The sequence below is a fragment of the Pezoporus flaviventris genome, unplaced genomic scaffold (assembly GCF_033815535.1).
Source record: "Pezoporus flaviventris isolate CSIRO_AGI_PZ_B2104156 unplaced genomic scaffold, CSIRO_AGI_Pfla_v1 ptg000083l, whole genome shotgun sequence".
Lineage (NCBI taxonomy): Eukaryota > Metazoa > Chordata > Aves > Psittaciformes > Psittacidae > Pezoporus > Pezoporus flaviventris.
The window spans coordinates 9,289,380-9,314,773 of record NW_026892631.1 but is presented as its reverse complement, the minus strand read 5'-3'; the positions used below and the strand labels follow the sequence as shown (position 1 = coordinate 9,314,773).

Genomic DNA, 25,394 nt, shown 5'->3' with positions numbered 1-25,394 from the left:
CAGACTGGGACGGACACTGATTCAAATCTCATTAGGAAATGGGATAGCTATAAATAAAACTGCCTTCCTTGCTTGGGTTAATTCACCACCTGCAGTTCAGCACCCTTTTGCCAGCCGTTGCCTGGGTGTTCAGCCAACCAGCTTGAAACATGACTTAAGGAAACTGACTTCTTGGTGTTCCTGGTTTTAGGCATCCTGCGATGCAAAAGAGCTTGCTCCTTTCTACAAAATATATCAGGAACAAAGTAAAGGAGTCACCTATTTGGAGCTGAGCTAAGGCACTAATGATGCAGTAGGTGAGGAAAGAGGAAACACAGCGGGAGGAGGACAACTTCCCAGCCACGACGTCCTGGGAGATCATCGTTCTCTTCACTCAATTCCTTTAAAAAACCCAATGTTATCTCTATAGAAAAGAAGGAGCTAATACAGTATGATAGTATCCCTGTTGGGGTTTCATTTTAAGGTTATTTTGTTCTCCCAGAGATTTGTTTCAGGTATCAAAGTCACACAAGCTGTTTCTAAAGTGGATTTTGGTGAATGCAGGCAGAGTTATTTGGCCAGAGCTCTGGCTCATTGCAGCTCTTGTGTGGATGCCTGGATTTGTTGTTTTCCTCCATGATTTCCCAGAATATAGGTGGCCTGTCTTTATCACTTTTTGGCATGATACTGAGATAAGCCACTGCACTGTGCTGACCCGACGGGTGCAGTCTATCCCTGTGCACAGCAGAGGCAATTCCTGTTGTTGTCACAGCTTGATAAAGATCGATGATGACTGGCTTGTCTTCTGCCCAGTGTCACTGAGGGGAAACACACTAGAGATGGCTACATCCACAATTCCTTGGCAGAGCTCTGCATACAGCTTCCTAAGAGATGAGAGAGAGACAGGATGAGATACGAAGGGGGGACAAACCAGCAACCCCCTGACTAATTTTTATGTAGACATGCAGTTTGCCATAGGGGCACAAAGCAAACAGGGCATTGCTGCAACCCAAATCCACCCAACAACAGCCAAATTCTGCCCGTACAGCAACACAAGGGTGTGCAAGGCAGTACTGCATCACAGTGCACATGGTGAAGGGGGCATCCTGAACTCAGAAAGCTCCCTAAGCCTTAGCTCTGAAAAAGCTGCTGAACAGGCAGGTCTGACCTGTATTTTTTGACTACTGCTGGTGATGTTCTAATCTAATCTACATCTAATCTAATCTGTATCTAATCTAATCAACTTCTAATGTAGTGATGTACAGTCTGTTCTGTTTTGCCAGGCTTGTGCATGATACAGTGCCCATTTAGCAAAGATTTTCAGTCTTCTGCAGTCATCTCCATCACATAATACACCACCTCCTGCTGTGCCTATGCAGAGATGTTCATGGGCACAGCTGTTTGGCTGCCCCAGCCTCCCTGCAGCTGCTGGAGGCTTTCATCCAATGTCTGCAGCATTCATAGTGTGCTCTGGGGTCCTGCTGCCTGCAAATCCATTCACTCACTCCCAGCTGCTGCCCTTAATGCTACTCATTTATCATCTGTTCACGTAAAGACCAGCCACCAGTGGCTCCACAAGGGAGACTGAAAAACTACTTGACCCCTGAAGCATTAATTCTGCAACAGAACCCAATAGCATCAATAAAGATGACCCAAGTTATATTCAAACCCTTATGTCCAAAACGTAAGGCTAGTTCTCCATCTCACATAGGAAAGAAGCTGCAAGATCCCAAACACAGGAGTAATGAACTTAAATCAAATGGCACTAACTAGTGTCTGGTGCCTAGGAAACTTCCCTGCCATTCACTTTCTTCCACCTTTGTCACTTGGAGCTGGGACACAGCCACGTTTTGGGTAAGGCACATGAACAGTGGCATCACAAGGGTATTACAGAAACTGAGTACTCACTGGGCACAGGCTGGGGCCCCATTGACTTCTATCAGCCAGACCTTCAGCTCCTCATCCACCATGAAGTCAAAACCAAAGAGCTGGAAGCTCTGGTAGTGAAGATGCTTTGTGCTGATTGCAGGCTCTATACACGTAAGGCAGCTTCTGTGAAGGGAAAAACAGAAAGTCAAGATTAATAGCCCTGCAGACGTGTCACACTGCAGTTTCTGAGGGCACACTTATAGCACAGTTAACTGGTCCCCTGTTGCTCTGGGCCTGCCCCAGATTACAAGCCATATCCAACACACATCATGGTAACCAGGTCCCTGACAAGTGACAACCTGCAACCATCAAAAAACATGTGGGACACCCCTGAGTTAACTCCCAAAGAGCTGGAGAGAAGCAGCCACACTCACTACTGAATCAGGGAAGCTGAAGAACATAATGTGCAATTAGAGCCTGGAGCAGAAGTCAGAGGTAGAAAGGGCTACACCAGGTCCCCAAGGAATTGCCACTGAGAGCTTGTTTGCCTCAGAGTTCCTCAAACATCATGTAAGTAACAGCAGTAGGGAACTCGAAAGTAAATTCCATCATGAAGGAGCACTGCGAAGACCTGGATTCTCTGCGGTGCCGTGATCTCTAAGATCTCCTTCCAGGCAGTTTCTGTGCCCAGGAGGTAGGTGGCTCTGTGTGGACTAAGGCAACCTACACCAATGCGATTTGCTGCTGCTTCCTAATAGTGGGGGAAGTAGTGAGATCCCCCAGACTTGAGTCTCGCTTCATTTCTCCTCTCACACCTTATTTTAACCTCAGCCTCTCCCAGACCTGTCTTTTGACCTACCCTCTTCCCTTACCAAGTGATCTCACTGCATCCTTCTCCAGCCACAACTAGCAAACTGCAGACACATTGACACATACCCTTGAGAGAGCAGCACCTATGGAAGTCCATCTTCACTGAGCAGTGACACTGGGGTGTTTATGGCTTTATCTTACATTTACACAATTGAAACCCTTCCCTTGTCAGTCAGTCTGTCTGCTTCCCCAGCTGTGTCCGTACACATTCCCTGTCACTGAAGGGTTATGCTCCCCTGTGCAACAGGCAGCTGGCTACCTTATTATGTTTTTGATTTGCAGTAAGATGCTATTCTCAAGCGTTGTGTTCAGGGCATCCATCAGATACTGGTTGAACTCTTCAAAGAACATTTCATTCCCTTCCTCATACCGCCCGTAGTTTTTGGAATACTCCTTCTGAATGCAGTGATTGGTCAAATGGCAGGTTTTGTCCTGGAAATTAGCACTGTTATATGGTTCGGAAGAGGTCCGCAGGACACCCTCTCTGTAGAGGTAGATATTATATTGATGATCCACAAGAACCCAGCTCCTGAGGGGCAAGAGAACAAGTCACAGTGGCTTAAAAAGAAAAAGAGCACGAAAATGGAAACCGGTGTTACAAGAGCAGAAAAGGTTACCTGATGTCAAACTTGCGATGCCCTGGCTCTAAAAGCAGAGGCTTTTCCAGGTATTTCTGAATCACATGCACTTGTCCCTGCTCATCGATGAAGTCCAGGAGCTCTGCAGCCTCTGAAGAAATCAGGATCCCTTCCCCTGGCACAGAAAGACAAAGGCAAAATCAGGCTGAGGATCCTTCTGCCTTTGCTGGAGCTTTTTCAGGGCTCATGTGGACCATGGCTCATTTGCCCACAAAGCCACGTGGCTGTTACCACAGTACAGGGATCTCTCTCCCCAGTAACCAGAGCTAAAGCAAATGGGAAACAAAGGTACCTGTGATGGCAAACTGACTTTATACCCCTGCCTGGCTTCTCTGGCTGCCAGAGAAGAGGCATGCACGCTTGCACAGCATCGCCCTGCTCACCAAATTCATTTCAGCTACTATTAAAATCATTGCTGAATTAGGAAAAGCACCATTTCAAAACGCTCATCCATACAGACAGTGTTTTCCCTGCTGTGGAGGATCTTCATTAACAAAGTTAGACGTGCTGTTCAAATACTGCCACGTTATGGCTGAAGCTGTCACTGTGTATTTCTTGCAGGAGCCCAGATCTGAAGCCACTGTTGCAGAGGAATGAAGAGAAAACGTATCCCTTCTGGGATCTGATAAAAAGATGGCACGGTGCCATATGAGGGCTAAACCAGCTCAGGTAAAATTATCTAACACTTGTCTGGCATTGGTACAACCACAGGCTGTGCACTGGGGGAAAGAGGGAAACACCACCTCTGTAAGTCTCTGCACTGGACAGACGGTGAATCAAGGGTGAGGTTAGCTTAACTGAGTACCCAGCGAGGCAGCAAAGCAGCTTACATGGGCCAGCTGACCCTTCTCCCAAAGAAAGGATCAAAACCTCTAGCCACAGTTGAAAAATTCCTCAATTTTTAAGTGACATCCTAAACCTCTAATTTTCCTTTCACTGATAGACAACCAAGCTTCCACTAGACCTGTCCCAGGTCAACAGCTGTGCCTGAGCTGGACCTGCCTTGGCAATTAATATTGACAAGCTTTCCTCTTCATTAGAAGTAATCCCCAGACATTTAAAACTTCCTCTAGAAGATTAACATGACTCATCTCTCCTCCTCCCTAACAAACATAAGCATATTCTGCTGTTGCTTCTCAGAAACACAGCCAAGAGAGCAGAGCAGTGAAGGATGCTAGCATGAGGCACAGTTTTATCATGCAGACTCCTTGCAGCAGGCTTAGCTACAGCACGGACATCTGGGATCCTTGCCCTTGAAGGCTGCTGTCCTGCCTGCTGCCTTCCTCCCCGTATCCCATTTTGCTCTCTGTTATCTCCTGCTCTATGTACTTCCCTTGCCTCCTGGTGCCTGCTGCCTTCTCCCTGCAGCAAACTTCCCTGTATTTTGAGACACAAACACAGAAAACGGGTGCTCCTTTCACTGCCATCCTAAGCATTGTGTGCATGTTACAACGCTTGTCAGGAGCCATGCCGCCAAGCAAAGAAGAGCACTGTGCCGGCTTGACTGGCATAAAGTTGGAAGGTGAAGCCTTTCATAAACATGCTAAATATCAGCTGGGCTTAGCCAAACCCTGGGACTCTACTGGTCAAGAGTAAGGAATAATGAGAAGGGGGCTCATTTTGTTGTGGAATGAACCTTTGGCACCAGCTGAGGACTTGGCGATCCAGACGTTGCCTTCATTGCCTTCCCGCCGCCTGTTGTAGGCTGCCAAGAAGACTTCCCGCTCATCCGTCCTTGTGTTGTTGATGAGGTGGCGAATTCCATTCTGGGCTGGAGCCACAGGGGTCTTCAAGTTTGTTGGGTAAATCACGTACGACTCGGGGAACCACGTGCAGGACTCCGATAGTTCAGGGCTTGTCTTGATTAGCCTGGGTGAACAGAGACAGGTTGTTAATCTCCAGAGAGTCCCCACCTGCATGGGCAACATTTAAGTAAAAACCATCATTAACTGGGCTCTTTTGCTTGGTGGTGAATAGCAGTGGCCAACGAAGGCCACTGGGAACCCACTGAAAGCAAGGTCCCAAGGTGTCTTGGATGTCTCTGGCACATCTCTCCTTCCAGTACATTCCTGGTAGCAGAGCCCAGGCCCATTTTCTTTCAGAGTCAAGGCTGCTGCCCGCCTCTCTTAATGCTCACTCTGAGCTTGCTGAAGGCCAAAAGCAGAGCTCATGACTTGCTGATTCTCTCTGTGAGAGACTGACTGGCGGTCAGTGACATCCTGGTTGCCTTGAGGAATGCCATCTGTGGTCCCCTGGGTTCCTAAGTAGCTGTATGCATGGTTCACCCACAGTTAGAAAGGTCAGCTGAGCTCCAGGAGAGAAAAAGAGGTGTGCAAGAACTTTCAGCACTGCCTCTAGACCATGGGCCGGAGAAATCTAGCTGGGGAGCACTGCAAGTGCTTGTGTAAAGAACACTCTGCTAGCTCCTGACAAACACCATCACAATTGTTAAGTGATTGGGACCAGGTTCTTAACAGGGGAAAGAGAGACCTTGGATCAGCACACCCAGTCTGCAGGACTGCATCAGCAAGAGGCAGCACAAACACTAATGTGGAATCAAACGCTTGAAGGAGATCAAGAGCTCTGACATGAAGATGCCCTAATGGCTGCAGAGTTTGCAGACGGAAGAGCTTATCTACAATGAAAGCTCATCCACATTTCCCCAGGAGACCCTGGCATGGCTGGCCATGCAGAAATAACCCCCAGAGCTCTGCCTGGAGATGTTTTCAAGCATTTGTTTGACCAACAAATCTCATTAGCTGAAGGCATATTAGTGTCTCATCTCTGTATGAAACAGAATAAAAGGGGTAACTTTGAATTAAATGTCACAAGGAAAAACAGCAGATATGGGTTGTTTGGTTTTTTTTTTTAATCTCTCTTTTGATTTGGCTCTAATCTGATTCACTGCACTCTCTGGTTTCAAGCAGATGTAATTCAGTGGAAACAGCATTTCCCCTGAAGTTACAGAGAAGTCTTTATGCACTCAGATAGCTCCAGAGACCAGCACAGGAGCCTGAAGACAGCACGTGCTGGGACACTCCCAGGGCAGCTGTTCTGTGAAATACCTTCTCAAGAGCTTCAACGCTCAACCATGCTCAGAAGAATTTCTGCCCAACCCATGTAACGTTTCGGTGCATGTCTTACTTCACTAGAGACGCTTTGCGGCACAGCTTGTCTGCTCCCCTGTAGTAATTCACCAGCTGCACGAGACCGGGTTCGTGGCCTAAAAAGGGGAAACAAAGACATCAGACAAACTTCTCTATTAATAAAGGAAACACATGTGCTTGGTGGAAAGGACCTGCACAGGAGGGCAGAGAATGGAGGCTGTTTCCTTGCTCTGTGTCACAGAAACAGACTCTAAGCTGGTATTAGCTCCTGTGTTTCCTCTCTTTTAATTACATAAACCTGACACTTCAATATTCCAATGGAAAAGAATGATTTCCTAATTCATGCTAGGAACTGACAACATCACCCAAAGAATGTTCTCCTTTTCCTGGTGGCAGTTTTTATAAGCAAAGATTTCAGCTACTTTTAAATGCAGCAGGAGGATGCAGGGAAGCACACCACAATACAAAGAACACAGCTTAGGACAGGGCCTCATTTCTTTCTTTGTGGACAGCAGGATTCTCTGTAGCACACTGGGAAATGTTAAAGGATGTGTGTCTTACTTCACTCTGGCAGTCTGCAGAGGTAGACCCAGGTACTGCCCCAGGTATCACTCGCCTCCTGCACATCTATGTTCAGCTGCAGTGGCTGTGTGGGAGAGACTGCATGGTGATGCCCAGATTTATGTTACACTACAGACAGCTGCTGCCATCCTGTCCAGCTTCCAGCTGAGAGCAAGACATAGAATAAAGCTATAGAATGGTTTGGGTCAGAAAGGACCGTAAAGCTCATCCAGTTCCAATCCCTGCCACGGGCAGGGACACCTTCCACTAGACCATGTTGCTCCAAGCCCCTGTGTCCAATCTGGCCTCGAACACTGCCAGGGATGGGGCAGCCACAGCTTCTCTGGGCACCCTGTGCCAGGGCCTCAGCACCCTCACAGGGAAGAGCTTCTTCCTCATGTCTCACCTAATTTTACTCGCATGGTGCCCACTAGTACAACCCCAAGTAATGCGAATACCTACAGTCCTGTGAATTAATGTCTCCTTCCACTGAGCAAAGACTTTAGGAAAACCAAACCAACCCAGCTTTGATGCAACAGTTGCTCAGGGCGACAGCTTTAGGAAAACGTTACAGAGAAGATACAGCTTTTTGGAAGATGCACCAAAATAACCACATTATTTTTGGTTTGAATCTACTGATTTCAGGCAACCAGCTTCGGCTACAGAAGGATGGGTTAAAGAAGCCAGTGCCAAGGCACGACCCGCTGGCCACATTAGAGCCTGGTGACACTGCGTGTGAGCATCCTTACTGCTTTAAGCCTCCCCTGGTGCTTCCCTGCCTGCTGCAGACACCATGATGCTGGGAGGTGACCAGATGGCATTGCCATGTGATGTGGACTTGTCACTCACAAACACATGAGGAGACAAGGGAAAAGGTGCTGGAGCTGGTGACTTGCAGTCTGAAAGAACAGTCGGTGCTGGGTCTGAACTGCAAGAAAAGGGCTGCAAAAGCCATCCTGTCCTGGAGCTGCTGGGGCAAGGGAGCTCCTCCTGCTCTGATGTTTCTGCAGCCAGAAGCAGTGCTGCAAACTCACCCCAGAAAGGAAGAAACCAGGTCCAAGAGCAGGGAGGGAGACCAGGAGGGTCCTGCCAGCCAATGGATGCAGACATGGGGGACTGTGGGAGGGAAACAGCTGGGGTCTGCAGTGTTCTCATCTCAAACCTGCTCCAACAGGCCTGGTGACAGGAGCCAGAACAGCAATTGGCACCACGCACGGAGACCTGCCAGCCGTGGGCAATGACAGTGCATCTCTGGTCCTTACAGTGCTGCCAGCGCCTGGCTCAGCTCTCCTCACTTGCAGGCAGTGCATGGCACACTCCCTGCCTACTCCTGGGCTCTTCCTCATCCGTGGGGCAGAGGACCAGGTGGCTGTGCCCTGGACAGGCAGTGTGTATGGCAGGCAGGGGACAACCTTGCAGAGGGAAGCTCCCAGGACCTTGCATGTTGACAGTGTGACCCAGGGACTCAGGAAGGAGGGGGAAAGGTGGGGAGGGAGGCTGGCCTGGGCCTACACCCACAGAGAACCTCTGGAATAACCCTCATCCTGCTTCAAGCCGGCACTATACATGCTGTCATCCCCTGCAGAGGCACACCCCCACCAGCTTCAGCTCCAGTGCAAAGGTTTGATCGTGCTTGGCTCAGACCCGTTCCCTCACCAGTCCCAAACAATAGCAACACCCCCAGAACATGTAAGCTCAGCACTGCAACGCCCCTGCCCTGCACCAGGCACCACCGCCTTCCCCACAGCCCCGTGCTGGGTGACCAGAGCCCCTGCGACTGGGGGGAAAGCCCCTGCAGGGGTGTCCCCAAGCGTGTTGCTGCAGTACAAAGCAGGCAGGGCAGGAGGTGGGGGCTGCACCCATGGGTGCTGGGGCCCCGAGGGTCTGTGGCATACAAGAGGGGGGTCTCCAGGGGCCCTCTGCCCCCCGCACCCCCAAGATGGGCTGTGTGTTCTGGCGGGGGAGGCACTGGTGAAACCACCCTCCGAGAGCTTGCGAGGGGGGGATCCTCTAAGCCCCGATGCAGCCGATGCCCGGGACCCGGCCCTGCGGAGAGCCCTGCCCGGGAAGCGGCTGCACCGAGACCCTCCCGGCTCCTGCTTTGTTCTGAGCGACGCACCCGGGGGCTTGCACCGGGTGCCCGTGACAGGGAGCCCGGCACACGGTGCCAGCGGGGAGACAGACCGGGGACACCCCCTCCCAACCCTGGCACGCCCTGCCCGGGGCGGACGGCGGACCCCACCGAGCGGGACGGGCACGGCCGGGCTGCAGCGGGGGTGCGCGGGGCACGGCCTTACCCAGCCTGCCGAAGGGGAGCCGGTTCCTCTCGCCCAGCATCAGGTTGAAGCGCGGGTTGTCCCTCCGCAGGCGCCGCCACTGCCCGCTGGCCAGCAGCAGCCGGCTCACCTCGGCGTACACGCTGCTGCCCTCGTCCCGCACCACGAACGTGTACATGGCGCCGGGACTCCCCTCCCTACCCGCGGCGGCCCCGGGCGCGCCCCAGCCCCATGGGGCCCCGCCGCTGCCCAGGCAGGGCCCGGCGCCGCCCGGCCCCCCTCAGCATGGCCCGGCCCGCCGCGGCGGGAGGGGAGGGGGGGGTGACCCGGAAGTGGAGCGAAACGCCCCCTGACGTTACCGGGCACCGCCCGTCCGCAGGCCGGGGCTCCCCGGTGTGCTCCGGTACCGCCCGTCCGCGTCCGGCACCGTGCGGGGAGATCACCCCCGGGCCTGCCGGCGCCCAGGCTCCGGTGCAGCGCGCACCGCCCGTGCTGCTGCGGAACCCGCGGCACAGGCACCGGCCGTGTCCTGCGCTGCGTCACCGGCAGCGTGAGCAGGGCTCCCGATAAGGGACAGGGCAAGGGGGAATGGCTTTAACCTGACAGAGGGGAGACTGAGATGAGACATTAGGAAGAAATTCTTCCCTGTGAGGGTGCTGAGGTCCTGGCACAGGGTGCCCAGAGAAGCTGTGGCTGCCCCATCCCTGGCAGTGTTCAAGGCCAGGTTGGACACAGGGGCTTGGAGCAACCTGGTCTAGTGGAAGGTGTCCCTGCCCGTGGCAGGGGTTGGAACTGGATGAGCTTTAAGGTCCTTTCCAACCCAAACCAGTCTGGGAGTCTATTGAAGCCAGCAGCTTGTCTGTATTAGGAGGTGCTTGTTGACCTGGGATGGGTCTGCACCCGCTTCCAGATTCATCCTTGGTTTGTGTTACCCCTGTGCTTTAAACCCCTCACAGCCCAGAGAATCACAGTGCCCCTGGGACTTAAATGCTGAGGCCATTCCCTCTTCCCAATTTAGGGAAAGTGCTGTTTGTCAGGCTTCCAGATCTGTAGATAAGTTGATGGCTCATGTCATTGTTTGGAGAAGGAAGGGCAAAATGCAAAGGCATTACATAAATTTAAGATCAATGTTTAGACCAGTAAGCAGAATGAAGTTCAATAATGGATTAGTAAATATGCCATGCGAAGGTTCTTTTAGCAGTGTGGTATGTTTTGTTTTGTTGGGTTTGGTTTTTTTTAGCTAAAGGGTGCTTACACACACTACATTTAAGCAGTCTGCAAAATCTTGTTTTCGTCTTTGTGTATTTGGGACAAATACTTGAAGTTTTCCCGTTCTCAGTGAGATTCCTGCGTGTGTTTTTTGCAGGTGTTGAGCCTCAGAGTGAGAAATGCCCGGTTTCCAAACTCAAGAGACACTTGTCTCTACAGCTGATGGTTTATCCACCACCCAGTCAGATGTATAGGAGATGACTTGGGTTTGTACAATTCACACTATTGTTTCTTGCTGCACTGTGTTCCTTGTGGTGTGTAAAGCAGTGGATGGTAGTTTCTAGAATGGATCTGAAAGGTGCTGCTTGTCCAACAAGGGCAAAGACTGGAAGAGCTTAGCACTTTATTTCCGCACCGTTTTAGACCTCTGCATTCTTGCTCCTGGTCACGCTGCAGAGTGGGTTAGCTCCCTCTAGCTGCTTTCCTGATCCACCTCCTTCCTCCAGTGTTCTCAGCCCCTTTTCCCTGCAGGGAGAGACTAGGTGCACAGTAAAGGTTCTTTCATTGACAGGTCAGAGCACAGCTTGGCTTTGCAGTCCTATACAGTGGCTGGCCCATGGGGTCACTTCAGCAGAGGCGGCATGCTCTCGGGAGCACTGATCTGCGGTGGCCCTTTCACTCTGGAAGAAAAGAAGGCAGGTTTGGGCAGATGGAGAGACGAACAGGAAGGCTGACAGCCCCCATCTCCACTGCGCTGCCACCTGCACATGCGGAGTTACGGGTGGCAGAGAGAGGGTCCCCTGCCTGTCTCAGCAGGCTCCGTGTGCAGGGCAGGATGGAGCTGACTCACTGTGTCTTCTCGACGTCCTCGATGCCCTCAGGCAGGCACACGTTGAGGGTCTCCGGGAGCAGGAAGGCCACCGAGCCGCAGCACACGGCGACACCGCAGTAGGTCACCTCGGGCAGAGACCTCCACACCTCATCCAGCAGAAACACAAGTGGGGCCAAAGCCCCACCGAGGCGTGCCACAAAAGAGGTGTACCCCATCCCGTTCTGCCTGGAAAGGGAGGGCACCGAGGAGGTGCAGAATGCCACAAGGAACAGATGGTGACTTCTTTCATAGCAAGACTTGGGAGAAAGTGCAGACCCTCTGCTCCTTCCCCATATTTTTCTATAAGTGCTGAGGCTTTTTCCCCTTCCCTGGTTTTCCCTCTGCCAGTTTTTTTTTCTGGGTTGTTTTGTTGTTTTGTTTTCTATATTTGTATCCTCATACAACGATAATTGCCCCCAGCACTGAGGGACATGGAGCTGGTGGAGTGAGTCCAGAGGATGCCACTGGGTTGGAACTGGATCCAGCCCAAGCCATTCTATGATTCTCCTCCTAGGATGAGTGAGTATGTGTAATCCCTAGAACCTGCTACTTCTAGAGGCAAGGCATCATACTTGCATTCTTGCCAACAGCACATCCTGGTGCTGATGGCGAAGATCTGAAGGTGGCATCCCATCTATGTGCTTGTGCACTCAGGCAGGTAGCATCTCTTACCTCAGTATGGTGGGGTAGAGCTCAGAGGTGTACAAGAAGACGGTAGTGAATGCAGACTCTGAGAAACCTTTGCCCATAATGGCTACTACAGAGCGCAAGGCGGTGAAGGCTAGAAGGAAAGAGAAGACATTTAAGACAATGGTGCAATAACAGCCTCTAGGAAGAAGTTTCCTTTGGCCTCAGATACAAGAAGGAAGAAGGTTCAGTGCTCCTACAGAAAAAACCAGGGAGCTTCATAGGTCTGGAGCTGCTGTCTCCAAAGTCTGGATCAGTAAGTTTGGTAAGTATTAGCCCAAGTGGGAGCTTGAACCGACGAAAGGATAGATTCTGACATTTCCCATTTTACAATGTCTATAATAAAGACAGGCGCTTCACCTTGCTATCACTGTGCCCTTCACTAGCCACTTCACAGGGACTCGAGACCATCTTGCCACTAGATGTTAGGGCTAGCCCGCAGTAGCAACCTTGTCCCACAGGTGGCCTTGAGGTGGAGGCCAAGTCTATACAGAGTTGCCTGTGACCCGAGTTCTATGGTTCTCTAGGGCAGCACAGGACGGATCCCTCCCCTTTAGCAAGAACTGGACGGAGGTCTCACGCTTGGGAATGATGATGTTGGCTCCTATGCACAGTCCGGTCAGGATGAGCGACCACGCCTGGCTCTGCCGCCGTCCGATGCGATTCACCAGCACATACATGATCATCTTGGCTGGAATCTCGATGACGCCAAAGACAAACTGGGAGAGGTACATGTTGAGCCCAAAGCCTGTAAGGTTCATGCTCATGCCATAATAAGAGAAGGCAACACCAAACCTGTAGGGAGAGAGTGTAGAGATGGGGGTTAGGGAAATCCAGCTGGAGAACTGCAGAACGTCCCTCCACCATGTGAAGTGATGCTGCTTACCACACAGCCCCTGAACACAGGGAGATCTTCCGCAGGACTGGTGTCCTGAACAAGCTGATGTAGGAGTAACTCCCTCCTGGCTTCTTGTCTGTTGCCATCTTTCTGAGGGCCTGGGGCAGGTGGGAAGAAGAAGATAGCTCAGCTGCTGTACTTTTAGGAAACCCTACACAGGCTGGGGCCTTTGCCTTTCCCATCCCCACCTTGGATTTCCCATAGGTTTCCACTGCAGAACAGTTCTCTGGGCATACATTGTCCGGTGTGGCATGTTAACCAGATTTCTTGACATGTGGAAGGACAACTGAGAGAGCCAGAACGGTGAGAACCACAAGAAGCTTAAAATGCACATAATTCAGTGATGGCTGGGGAGGGAGAAGGGTGAGGGAATCTGCAGGCCTAGAGCATCACCTACAGTTAAGATGATGCTGAAGAGGTCCAGGGGCTGGAGACTTGTGGAAATGTCTAATAAAAGAGAAATCCCAGCCCAAAGAGCTCTCTGGTTAAAAGAATTGTGCTAAATGAAAGCAAGTGTTAGGAAGAGGATAGCTGTAAGACACAGCCTGTTTCTCTAGGAAAGAGCTAGGATTTTATTTCTGATTGCATACTATTCCTTGCAGTTCCTGGATGAGTGATAAAGCTTTTCCTATTGAAAAAACCATCACGCTGGGAAATTCCTTAATCAGTTCTATAAGACAACGCCATTAAACCTAAGAGTATGTCAGTAACGTGCTGTGCAACTACCCCGAGATCATACATCTTTCACAATCAAAGTGAGCTAAGGAGAATCAGTTATTCCCCTTATAAGTAATCAAAACACACTGGTGCCTGGTCAAATCAATAAAGCAAACTTGAGTCAGACAAGTCATGTTTGGATATGAACAAGAAAAACCAAGTGTGTTCTTATAAACCTCAAGGTGTCCTAACTGCAAGCCTTTCCTGATTGTGGTCCAGTGGCCACAGTGTGGTGGGGAAGTCCCAGCTATATTTCCTAACCCTGCAATAGGATGAGGGTGCGCCAATGTGCTCTGAAATACAGAGTCTTCAGCCAAGGCTGAATGGAAAAGGATATAACATTTTATTGTTACATATTTAGTCAGAGTTACTGGCTTGATTAAAGGCAAGGCAGAGTCACACTCAGCTCCTGTCTGCCACACTCATCATTCCCCACATGATTAAACACCAGTTTTGTGTTGTAAATCAAAAGGGCAAATTGCTTCTTCAATAGATATTAAGAAACTGCTTTTAATAAATGACATGCTGGCCAGGGTAAGGAAGTGGTGTGGATGCAGGAGCAGTGGGTGAACACAGAGATGCAGCAGGACCATGCACAGGGCTCACATGCTGGTGCCTAGGGTTTCCTATCTTCGTCTTTTAGTGAGAGGAAAACCAGTGGACATGAAAGAAGAGATCAATGTTTAATGAGCCACAAACTTGTGTGCCCACTGGATTTCACAGCTGAGCTTTGTTGCTCTTGGGAAGGTCAAGATAAATCATGTGGACCAAATTAGTCCACGTGATTAGAGGTGTTGGACACACAGCCATCCACGCCTGGCTGTGGAGGTTTGGTGTGATCACAGACTGTGCTCTGGTCTTTCTCCAAAGGGAGAGACCAGCTTCTGCCTGGCATTTGAGTCCTGCCTAGAACTGGGCCATCACATCCAACTGGAGCCAACAGTGTCCTTAGAAAAGCACCATGGACCAAGGTGTCACCATTTGTGAGTCTAACTGCAAAACACATGTTTTTAAGACAGAACTCAGCACAAGATGAAGATTTCCAGATCAGTCTTGTACCTTGACCCTGGTAAAAGGTATGAGGAGTTGAAGGTAGGTGGCCAGTTTTTAGGGTTCTTGCCCTTTATTTAGCACCTAGCTGAGCAGCTTTGCTACATCCTTTGCATCCCTGCACTATGGCTGACAGGTTCACACGTACACTGAAGGCAGCCTAAAGTGGACTAGCTTTTGCATTTCTGGGTAACACCACATGCATCTGAAGTGCAATGTGAAACTATGCCAACTACATGCTATCAATGTGTGTTTGCTTTCTGCTAGCATTGTACTTGGCAAACACTAAAGCAACCAAGAAGGCAAACACCGAGCTGCACAAACTGCTCATGCATCTGCATACTCTGTTCTGGGAGAGATGCCTCTGCCTTATTTTATCAGGCTATGCTCCTGTCTTGCTCTGTATTTAGTCCATCATCCAGTGCATTGAGGCTTCTTGTCATGGCAATAATGACTGAAAAGACACCTCATTGAATGAAGGGGATTGCTGGCCTTATGGGAGCAGAACTGCTGCTTTATTTTAGGAGTGGATGTAGCTGCTTTCTAGAGTGAAACAGCACACTGGGGACCACAGTGCCCACAGATGACACTGCAGGCTGAGCATTGCTCCAGGTATCAAATGGATGTAAAACAGAGAGAAGATGGGGGAGGAAGAACGTGTGTCTGGATCTCCAGTTTCTCACCTGTGGTGAGACAGTGAAGTCCTTCCTCCCGTTCATTCTTGCACATCTGAGCAGATTCCTGTGAGCTTGTTTCACTTGGCCATTGGCTATGAGCCACCGGGCAGACTCCGGGACCCACCTGGTGCGAGAGGACAGGGCTCCTGTTGGTGCTCCGTGTTTTCCACCCCTGGCCAAAGACAGGGGGTCTTCTCTATGAGCCTTCCACCTCAGCTACAAATAGCAGCTGCGATGCAGTAAGGGGACACCCCTGTCACACGTGCATGCTGTTCTACCCTTAAATGAGTAGAGGCTGCTGTAAATGCTGAAATTGTAGGATATAAAAATACTACTCTGTAGAAAAGGCTTTAGTGAGCTCTACATTTACTTTGTTCATTGCTAAAATCATTTGGGTCTCGCCATTATCAAAGCCTTCTGCACAAGGCTGTCAACTGGGGTCTAGATCCTTGAGGCTGTGGCCCCCGGTGAAGCATCCATGTTAGTCACTGAGCAACAGGGGATGCTGTTCTGCTGCAGAGCTGTTCTTGTGGGAATACCTGCTTATTATTTTGACAGGGGACTTTTGTCCAGCCAGGAAATGGAACCGCTTTGGATCATTGAATAAACCAATGCAATAAACCTTATGTTAGTCACAGTGTCAGTGGATCGACCCTCTATTCTGTCTGTATTAACTACATGAAAAAATAAAAAGAGGAGGAAAATCAGTTTCTTTGATTAAATGGACCATGTCCCATTTTAAGGCATAAGAGATGTAAAGTATTGCTTAAATAATGCTACAAGAGGGAAGTAGCTCACAGAAAGCAGATGTAGTATTTGACCCATCGGGATGGCTCCACAGCTGAGAAAAGCCATGGGAAGTGCATGTGGCCCAGCCTGCAGATGTCATAGGCTGATATGGAAGAACTGGTACCAAAGGTATCCTCCCGGATGAGGTGGGGACAGAGGGTGGATAAATGATCTGTCTTGAGTCTACCAGGGATTAAACCCAGGGATCTGACCTGGTCCTGACTGCATTTATTGGGCTCTCTTTTCTTGCTCTAAGCCATGACTGACAGTGCTTACAGCACCAAATCCTGCTCCTTTGCGCCGCAACCTGTCCCCAAATGCCTTCGTCCTGCCTCCTCCTTGTCCCCAAAGCCCGCTCCCATCCCCACCAGCCATCTGGCTGCACTCACCACAGGCAGACAATGCTCAGAAGACAAGGTCCTGTGACAGCTACTAGTAGCCAGTGCCATTCCCGCACCAAGTACGCTACCATGGCCAGCAGCATGTTCCCAATGCTCCAGAAGATGCTAGTCAGGATCCCGGAGAAAGTGCGGTGCTGAATGTCCACCCACTCCATCCCTGCAAGAGGGAGGCAGCGTTCAGCTGGGACACACAGGGCTCCTCCAGGAAGGGGTCTGCAGGGCTTTAAACAAGGGCAAAGCGAGGTGACATCCCTGGTGTTCTCCTCCAGGAAAGCTCCACTGGTTGGCTGACATTTGGCACATTAAAAACGTTCATCCACAACGCTTAACCTCTGGCAAAGCTGTGAGCAGCTGAAAGAAAGCCTTCGAAGAACAAATACTGGACACACAGTAAGAAACAGTGTGAAAAACACATTCGGTGATTTTAAATCCCATTCAATAGCATTTAAATGGTTGTCTTTATCAAATACCCCTTTCCCCTACCCACAGTGCACGCTTTCCCATTTCTCTGCCCACTCGTTAATCCAGATTAAAGAAATGTATGAAGATGGATTCATGTGGAATCCATCCAGAGTAGATACCAATGCACATGTGAAGCCATAACAGATAGTGGTCTTCTTCTTGTGTGTGTGAAATAAAAGCCACTTTCCCCCCAAAGATCTTGACATCGTGCTGCAGCCTCTAACAACCAGAAATGTCCCTCCCAAGCTCCGCTTTGTCTTGCAGGCATCAACCTTTATAACAATAATAACCACAGCAACCTTTGGGGTCAGGTCTCCTGTGAGCTGGTCCAGTACTGGAGCCATTTTGGCTTGATTTTTGGCTATAGCTGCAAAAAGGCTGGGTATTTTTTTGCTGTACCTGTAACTTGCTCTTGGATACAATGAGTCTTGCCTAGGGCATCCCAACTCTGTCTACAGAATCACCCAGTGCTCTGTCGGGTACCCCGGAGTTTGGAACTTGGTTTTATGGCATAAATACCTCAATTCCTCAGCCTCAGGTTTGCCGAGCTCCGCATGGTTTTGGTTTTTTGGGTGGTTCTTTCCCCATATTCTTACTAAAAATCCGGATTGGGAACTCGGGAAAGCTGTGAGCAAACTCAGGACTGGGGAGGTGGGAATACCCTGCGGATGACACACCATCCTCCTTCCTGCTGCTGCAGACATCATCGTGCTGATGGATTGTCTTAACAACGTGTTTGAGGGGTGAGAACTCGGTGTCAGAGGAAAGGGGCAGATACTTTGGTTTATGTCTGTTATTGTGCTACTCATGATCCTGAACAGGAATGATGCTGCGTGGATTGCAAGTGTTAACGTTGCAACAGAAGTACTCATAAGTGGGTGTTATATTTAGAGAAGACTGTTCAACCATTAATTAGATGAACAGGGCATTGTAATTCCTGGATCCTCCCAGGAGGGATGTCCTTTTGGCTGTCTGTGGTGCTATTGCATACACACAATGAGTTTCAGGCTCCTGTACTAGCTCTACCCTGCCTATTAGACAAGTACCCCTGTGCATCGGTGTCCACAGACCCCACTGTACTTACCCAGAGGCAACACAATAAGGGAGACGCCGCTCAGGGCCACGCCGGTGAGGGTCCGTGTGATGGCCAGCATGCTGTAGGACACGGAGGCCGCGCTCAGCATCCCAAACACGACCGAGCACACGAGTGACAGCTGGAGCATGGCTTTGCGGCCAAACCTGCCACGAGCACAAGGTGGGTTACAGCAGTGAAAACCTGCCCCAGGAGCAGGGGTTGGCATGGGGCAAGCAGGGACTTGGGAAGGGAATGGAAAACATTGCCTGCTCTGCAAAGGGGCTCTGGATGTAGCCAGTGCCACTGCGGTGTGACACCATCCAGAGGGCCAGCCTGCCCCCAGAGCTCTCCAATGGGAAGAGAAGCACTGATCAAAACAGTATATCACCCTCCTCTCTTCATCACCATCATCAAAACCAGGGATGTCAGCTTGAAACCTCACAGAACCATCAACTGGGTCGGAAAAGACCTTTAAGATCATTTTGTCCAACCTACCCCAGCACTGCCAAGGCCACCACTAACCCATGTCACTGAGGGCCTCGTCTACACGGTTTGTGAACACTTCCAGGGACGGTGATTCCATCACTGCCCTGGGCAGCCTGTTCCAATGCCTGACTGCCCTTTGGGGAAGGAATTGTTCCTAATATCCAGCCTAAACCTCCCCTGGTGCAGCTTGAGGCCGTTTCCTCTTGTCCCATCCCTTGTTCCTTGGGAGCAGAGCCCAGCCCCCTCCTGGCTCCATCCTCCTTTCAGGCAGTTGTAGAGAGCGATAAGGTCCCCCCGAGCCTTCTCTTCTCCACACTAACCACCCCCAGCTCCCTCAGCCATTCCCCATCACATCTACTGCGGGTGCACTCGATTCATGTCATCAATGAAGGTATTCAGCATGACTGGCCATCATGCTGGTGACACACTGATATCTCCAATGGCTGTCCCTGTGCCTGGCTCAGCAATTCCTTCTCCTGTGGCTCACTCAGGACCAGCCACTGCCACTGCTCTCAAGGAGGAGAGAGAGAACCATGACACTTCCCCCTCAGCTTTGGAAGGGAAATCAAAGATCCCAAAGGAAGATTGAAGGGATCCAGATGTCAGCCCACATGTGCAAATAGCCCTGATGTCCTGAGGGGTCTGTGAGGAAGTCATTCCCCACGGGGTTTGGAAGCTGTAGCATCTCTTACTCCTGGTGCAAAGCCTTGTGTAGAGAGTGTGGAGGAACACAGAAAATCAAATACACACAGATCCATATGTACACACACAGATAAATGTGTGTGTATGTAATGGAGCACCAGGCATCAACCTTCTGACGAGCATCAGCCCTGCATGTGAACAAAGCTGAGGTTCAAACTGGAGTAGCACGTCAACCCTGTCAGCAGGTAGTGTTCAGTCTATAGGGTCTGAAATCCCAGTCCAGTTCTGGCATTAGGGCTCTCTCCGTGGCCACCTGAGAAGGATGATGGCAAGAACAGTTGCTCCAGGGGAAAAGGTGATGTGCTGGGATATAGTGCCACGGTAACATTCCTAAAGGTGACCACAAATGACTCCCTGCAGCGGGTAGCTAATGAATCTACCCGGATACACCCCAGAGCTGGCTCCTGTTTCCAGTAGGGACCTGCCTAAGAAAGAAGATGCTTGTATTCAATGGAGACTTTTCTGGACAATACAATAAGAAGAATATAAACCCACGAGGTTCCCTGCAGGGTGCTATTTATGGACCCATTACTGGGCTCCCTCAGCTAAAGCACACCACCAGCCGGGCAGAGCAGAGGCAGGATTGAACCTCAGGCTCCCTGTTGCGCTAGGAATAATGCTGTTAAAATTGTCTTCAAAGGGAGAGGTGGGAAAGCACAACCTCTGAAAGATTAAATGCAGAAAATACAACAGGAGCAAACTGCAAACACAGAAAAGGAATGAAAAAGCTGTTTTCAGTAATATCCCAGTCTGGAAGGCAGCCAAAGCATCATACAGCTGGTTCTGTGCAAGGACAAGGTACAAACAGAGCAGGCAATAACAGAAACAACATATATATATATATATTTGCATATATACGTTCACAGTTTAGGTCGTTGGAGGATTTACCAGGGTGAAATTTGCCAAGAGACGTTCTCATATCCAAACGTCTGCGTTGGCTTCGAAGGAACCAAACCTGAACTGGAGCAAAATCCCAGGAGCAGATGGTTTTCAGTGTGGAGCACTGGAGATGACATCCCTGCATTACTGTCAGAACAAGTAAGTGTGTCCTCATCTCTATTAGAGAAAAGGGAGGTTGCTAAGGGGGGGGTCCCCTTATGGGGCCTTAGGGGAGCTGTGTGCCCAGTGCCAGGGAGCTGGCGTGGGCAGTGCAGTCAGCTCTGCTCCAGGCTTGTTATAGGCCATGTGAGCAGACCAAAGGGTCCTTTTAGGGTCCTGCTCAAGCCATAACTTGGTCTTTGTTAGTTTCTCCAAGCTTTCTCCATTTGGAACTGGATGATCTCAATGTCCATTCCAACCCTGACTGACCATTCTATGATTTCTTTCGTATCTTTTTGAGGTGAGGAAGGAGAGTGAAGGGACATACACACTGTATTCAAGATGGGTCACTGTGCATTTACATGTTACTGCATAGTGATATTCTCTTTCATTTTATACTCCTTTCCTAATAATTCTTACTTTTCCATTTACTTCCCCAGCAGCTACTCATTGCTGGGTAACGGGTTAAAACTTAAACAGGGGAAGTTTAGATTGGATATAAGGAGGAAGTTCTTTACTGTAAGGGTGGTGAGGCACTGGAATGGGTTGCCCAGGGAGGTTGTGAATGCTCCATCCCTGGTGGTGTTCAAGGCCAGGTTGGACAGAGCCTTGGGTGCCATGGTTTAGTGTGAGGTGTCCCTGCCCATGGCAGTGGGGTTGGAGCTGGATGATCTTAAGGTCCTTTCCAACCCTAACTATTCTATGGTTCTATGCTTGCCTCAAGCTGTCCGTCATAACCCAAAGTCTTGCTCCTGAGCAGCCGTTGCCAGCTCAGAGGCCTCCATTTTAAGTGAGAAGTTAGAACTGTTTCTCTGTTTTAGATTAATCTGTGTGAAGCTTTGTCTTCTGCTGCTCCCACCCAGTCACAGCGCTCTTTGAGCTCCTCCTGCAGCTCTCTCAACAGACTCAGATCTCATCTCTACCAGCTGGTCACTCAGCATCACCTCCTCCCTCGCTTGCTCCTTTTCCAGGTAATGAGGCCCTTAGGGACACGGGTTAGTGGTGGACTTGGGGTAAAGGTTGGATCTCAAAGCTCTTTTCCAACCTATCTGGTTGTATGATTCTATGCTAACTTATGAATGTGCTGAAGAGCACCCAAGCCCGAGCATAGGTCTCCCTCCATTGTCACACGAGAACACTTCCATCTCCGCTCTCCTTCCTGGCTTTTAATCACTTATTTAATCACACAGAGACCTTTGTTCTTACCCTAGGACAGCTCAGCTTCTTTAGGAGCCTTTGGGACGGAAACTCCCTGCAGCCCATGTAGATGGGATCTTCTCTGTTCACATGCTCTGTTTACAGCACGTTCAGATCAATCCAACTTGTTTGCAAGGCAGGAATCTTCTGCAACCCCCCTCGCCTTACTTTGTCCCTCTCCTTTTCCTGATCCTGAATTAATTCCCCACAGCTGTGCTATCGACCTGCTGTAGACACAAAGCCAGGACACGCAGCCTGAAGATCAGCCAGGTCCTTGTAGAAGTATATCAGCGTACCCACATGCAAAGATACGGATGTAAACCCCCCATGTTTAGCACCGAGTCTCCAGGTGCTTCATACTGCGGGGCTGCTTCCCCTTTGCTGGGCAGTGATTCTGTAGCCTGATGCACACTAACGCTTGCTTGCTTCCAGAGGAAGGAAATTGGGAAGCAGTTTCCTGCAGAGGAAACTCAGGCATTGAATAATGAATAGCCTGCAGTACAGAGCACATCCTGACTGTGTGCCTGCACTACGCACTCTCCGGTAGGTTTCCTGCTCCTGCTGTATTTGATTTCTTAACTGGTGCCCTTCCTAGGTTACTGGTTTTAAGGTTCGTATTATCACATGCTCACATGTAGCCAGAGAGAGCTCTGGTTTTCCTCATTGCCTCCATTGGGGAATGCCTCCCTGCTTACCAGAGCCTCCTTCACCCCGCTTCTCTAGTTCCACCCCCCTGCCACGGGCAGGGACACCTTCCACCAGACCAGGTTGCTCCGAGCCCCGTCCAACCTGGCCTTTGTGAAACTGAAGCTCTGGAGGAACAGCCTGGAAGGGATCAAACCTGTCTGAAAGGTATCCGAATATCACGGCGCCTATCGTCACGCCGATGAAGAAGAAGGTTGCGGTCGCCTGGTTCAGTCCACGCTGCTCACACACGAGGTCCCACTGAAACACAAGGCCAGAGCGACACTTAGTTCAGTCTCTGTTGCCTGTTCACATCCCTTCCCTCTGGTGGTCAGCCGTCGTGCCTTGCGATTTATGTCACCCAAATCTGATTGAGGGGTAGAGCCCCGCACTAAACTGCACAAAGGACGGTGCCAGAGTCCTGATGCACGTAAAGCTGCATCTTACAGGACTCAGACACGGTGTCAGCCTCTCCATCAACACTTGCTGGGCAGCAGGAAGCTCTCCTGGGTACCACTCGTCGTGGAGCTCCTGCAATAGCTGCTCTCCTCCTCCCCTGGTGCATGTCTCACCCAGCTCCCTCCGTCATGCTTTGGGGGCTGCCCTGGTGAGATGGGTGTTTGCAGTGAGCTGCAAGATGAGCTTCAGCCTGCGGTTAGAGAATGTCCTGTTGATACCCAGTTACTGTTGCCCTGACCGGTTTCATTTGCAGTTGTGCATGCAGGGAGGAGGGGGGGGCAGAGAGGGACTCAGACCAGATACTTGCTGTTGATGCCAGCTTACTGATTGCTCACTAAGAGGCTGCTCTACACGTTCTTCCTCATTAACTTAATGAGCATCACTCTGCTTTCTTGGGGGTGTGAATGTCGCTAATCATTACTGAACGCTGCGGCCAAGCTGCAGAGTGAGACTTCTCTGTGTGCAGACTTGGCAAAACTGGATTTAATCATCAACCCAGCCCCAGGGTTGGGTCTGCCGAGGCCAGACCTTGAGCAACCTTTCTTGCTGGGGACCCCAGAGGAAGCCCTGTCCCCTTGCTCGTGCACTGTGGGTGCAGCATCACGAGGCTCCGTGCTCAGGATCTGTGTTGCAGGGAACCTCCTCTTCCTTTCCCACCGAGGGTGCTCTGCTCCTTTCTCCCAGAAGCAGTGCAGAAGTGAGGTATGGACCCGGTGCATCCTCACCCCTACGCTGCCAAAAGCAGGGGTAGTGGTGGTGGGGAGGTTAAGACTCGGCCCTGCTCTCACTGGGACACCCGGCACTGCTGTTTCTATGTCCCTTCTGTCTGACCAATTCATCCCCTTCCCCAAGACCTGCTGTGATTTGGGCCACTTCTCAAGGAATGTAAAGCATTAACACCCAGAGGTATCACTGTCAGCCCTAGCACAGGGCTTCAGAAGGGGGGTGGTTAATGTTTGATGGGCAGGGACCTTGGGCAGGCTCAAGGTTATGGCCAGTCAGCATAGAATCATGGCATCATATAGGTTGGAAAAGACCTTTAAGATCATTGAATCCAGCGGTATTTATGTACCCATGTAACATTTAACTCCATGTGCTCCATCTCAGTGGGAGCCCCTTGGGGAGCATCTAAGCAAGATGATAATAACAATGATAATAATGATAATGTTGGATTCTAAGCGCTTCAGAGCTTCCCCATCCAAGTAATTTCCACTGGTTAAAACGCAAAGCTTCCCCTTCGATTCTGTGCACCCAGCGATCACCTCTCCATCTGCTCCTGCAAGCACTGAGCTAACATCATTATCAGCTAGACCCCAGGCCTGGCGTTACCTGTGTGGCGATGGTAGAGGTGAACTGCGAGTGGTCATAGACCCATCCGTGCTGGCAGTGCTGGATGATGGAGCTGTTCTCGGGCTGCAGAGAGGAGTTGAGCAGCAGCTGAAACTGGGGCTGCGAGAACATCTCGCAGGAGCTGAAGGTGCCGTCGGGATCCCGGGGGATGCTGATGAGCAGAACTTCCTCCGTGGTGAGGTTCTCGAACGCCTCTTGGGCTGGAATTGCACAGTGGTGAGGGGGGGTGGCAGCGAGAAAGTTGTGCAGCAGGAAGTGCATGGGAAGGTTGATTCTTGGGAGGCAGAGGATAAACAGAACCCAAATCTGGAATCTGCCGAAGCCGCCGATTTCCAGGAAGAGATCCTCAAATTTCATCTCTTCCATGGAGGTTTCTCATTCAGCTACGTGCCAAGGAGCAGCAACATGAGCTTGGAAAGCGGTCTCTGTCCTTGGAGCTCAACTTCCCATGGTTTTCATACAGTCTCTTCACTGGACTTTGAGACCTTGCTGAAAGGTTGTCAAAAGTCACAGTGAAACTCTCCATTTGGGGTAGAGCCAAAGGAATGATCCTGTGTGCACACAACATCCGCTTCAAGTGTACCCAGCACCAAGTGCCTGCTCTTTATAGAGTCATATCCTTCTGTTGGGGTATCTGAGAGTGAGATCCACGTTAGGAAAGGAAGATGAAAGCAGGGAAGATGCATCTGAGAGGATGAAAGAGAGGTCATCAATGGTGTGTAACACACAGCTGTACATCACAGCTGTACATCACAGAGCTGTACATCACAGAGCTGTACATCACACAGCTGTGCATCACTGCTGTACATCACACAGCTGTGCATCACACAGCTGTACATCACTGCTGTACATCACACTGCTGTACATCACACTGCTGTACATCACTGCTGTGCATCACACAGCTGTACATCACTGGTGTACATCACACAGCTGTACATCACACTGCTGTACATCACTACTGTGCATGACACAGCTGTACGTCACTGGTGTACATCACACAGCTGTACGTCACTGGTGTACATCACACAGCTGTACATCACTGGTGTACATCACACAGCTGTGCATCACAGAGCTGTACATCACAGCTGTACATCACTGCTGTACATCACACAGCTGTACTTCACACAGCACAGGCTGTCAAGGGCACAAAGCACGCTGAGCAAGGCAACACCATGGGCTCACACTTGGCAGGAAGAGGACACCCTGCTGTGACCTGAGTTGATCTTTGCTCTTTTGAGCAGCATTCCTGGTCACCCATGAATAACCAACGCTGCAAACCATTTTGGTGTTACCCTGGGACGAGCAAGGAGGAAGCCTGCAGGAGTGAAGCAGGGACATCTGA

The 25,394-nt window shown here is 50.4% G+C and overlaps 2 protein-coding genes across 3 annotated transcripts; both read right to left on the bottom strand.

The window, feature by feature from the left end:
* Positions 1-433: 433 nt before the first annotated feature.
* Positions 434-9,606, bottom strand: TTL (tubulin tyrosine ligase). Of its 2 annotated transcripts, none has more exons than XM_061475165.1 (7): positions 9,322-9,606; positions 6,501-6,579; positions 4,993-5,225; positions 3,336-3,471; positions 2,978-3,247; positions 1,888-2,031; positions 434-863 (listed from the first exon to the last, which is right to left on the bottom strand). In XM_061475165.1, exons 1-7 carry the CDS (start codon positions 9,476-9,478, stop codon positions 746-748), a joined length of 1,137 nt encoding a protein of 378 aa, XP_061331149.1. In that variant the 5' UTR covers positions 9,479-9,606; the 3' UTR covers positions 434-745. The 2 variants fall into 2 exon arrangements, with proteins under 2 accessions (XP_061331149.1, XP_061331150.1); XM_061475166.1 differs by having other exon boundaries at positions 2,978-3,202.
* Positions 9,607-10,895: 1,289 nt separating this feature from the next.
* Positions 10,896-24,541, bottom strand: SLC22A7 (solute carrier family 22 member 7). The gene is made up of 10 exons (XM_061475229.1): positions 24,032-24,541; positions 22,401-22,504; positions 18,146-18,300; positions 16,588-16,756; positions 15,416-15,533; positions 12,954-13,063; positions 12,648-12,862; positions 12,053-12,161; positions 11,360-11,566; positions 10,896-11,189 (listed from the first exon to the last, which is right to left on the bottom strand). Exons 1-10 carry the CDS (start codon positions 24,416-24,418, stop codon positions 11,132-11,134), a joined length of 1,632 nt encoding a protein of 543 aa, XP_061331213.1. The 5' UTR covers positions 24,419-24,541; the 3' UTR covers positions 10,896-11,131.
* Positions 24,542-25,394: the final 853 nt, after the last annotated feature.

Bases quoted from the DNA above. Each gene is read 5' to 3' on its own strand.
- TTL (XM_061475165.1), bottom strand. From the start codon at position 9,478: ATGTACACGTTCGTGGTGCGGGACGAGGGCAGCAGCGTGTACGCCGAG. The intron at 6,580-9,321 runs GTAAGGCCGTGC...TCCCCTTTTTAG, and splicing joins GCTCCCCTTCGGCAGGCTGG to GCCACGAACCCGGTCTCGTG. The intron at 864-1,887 runs GTGAGTACTCAG...CTCATCTCTTAG, and splicing joins GGGGCCCCAGCCTGTGCCCA to GAAGCTGTATGCAGAGCTCT.
- SLC22A7 (XM_061475229.1), bottom strand. From the start codon at position 24,418: ATGGAAGAGATGAAATTTGAGGATCTCTTCCTGGAAATCGGCGGCTTC. The intron at 18,301-22,400 runs GTTTGATCCCTT...TGCTCGTGGCAG, and splicing joins TTCGGATACCTTTCAGACAG to GTTTGGCCGCAAAGCCATGC. The intron at 12,162-12,647 runs GTGAGACCTCCG...CTTTCCTTCTAG, and splicing joins CAACATCATCATTCCCAAGC to CCTTCACCGCCTTGCGCTCT.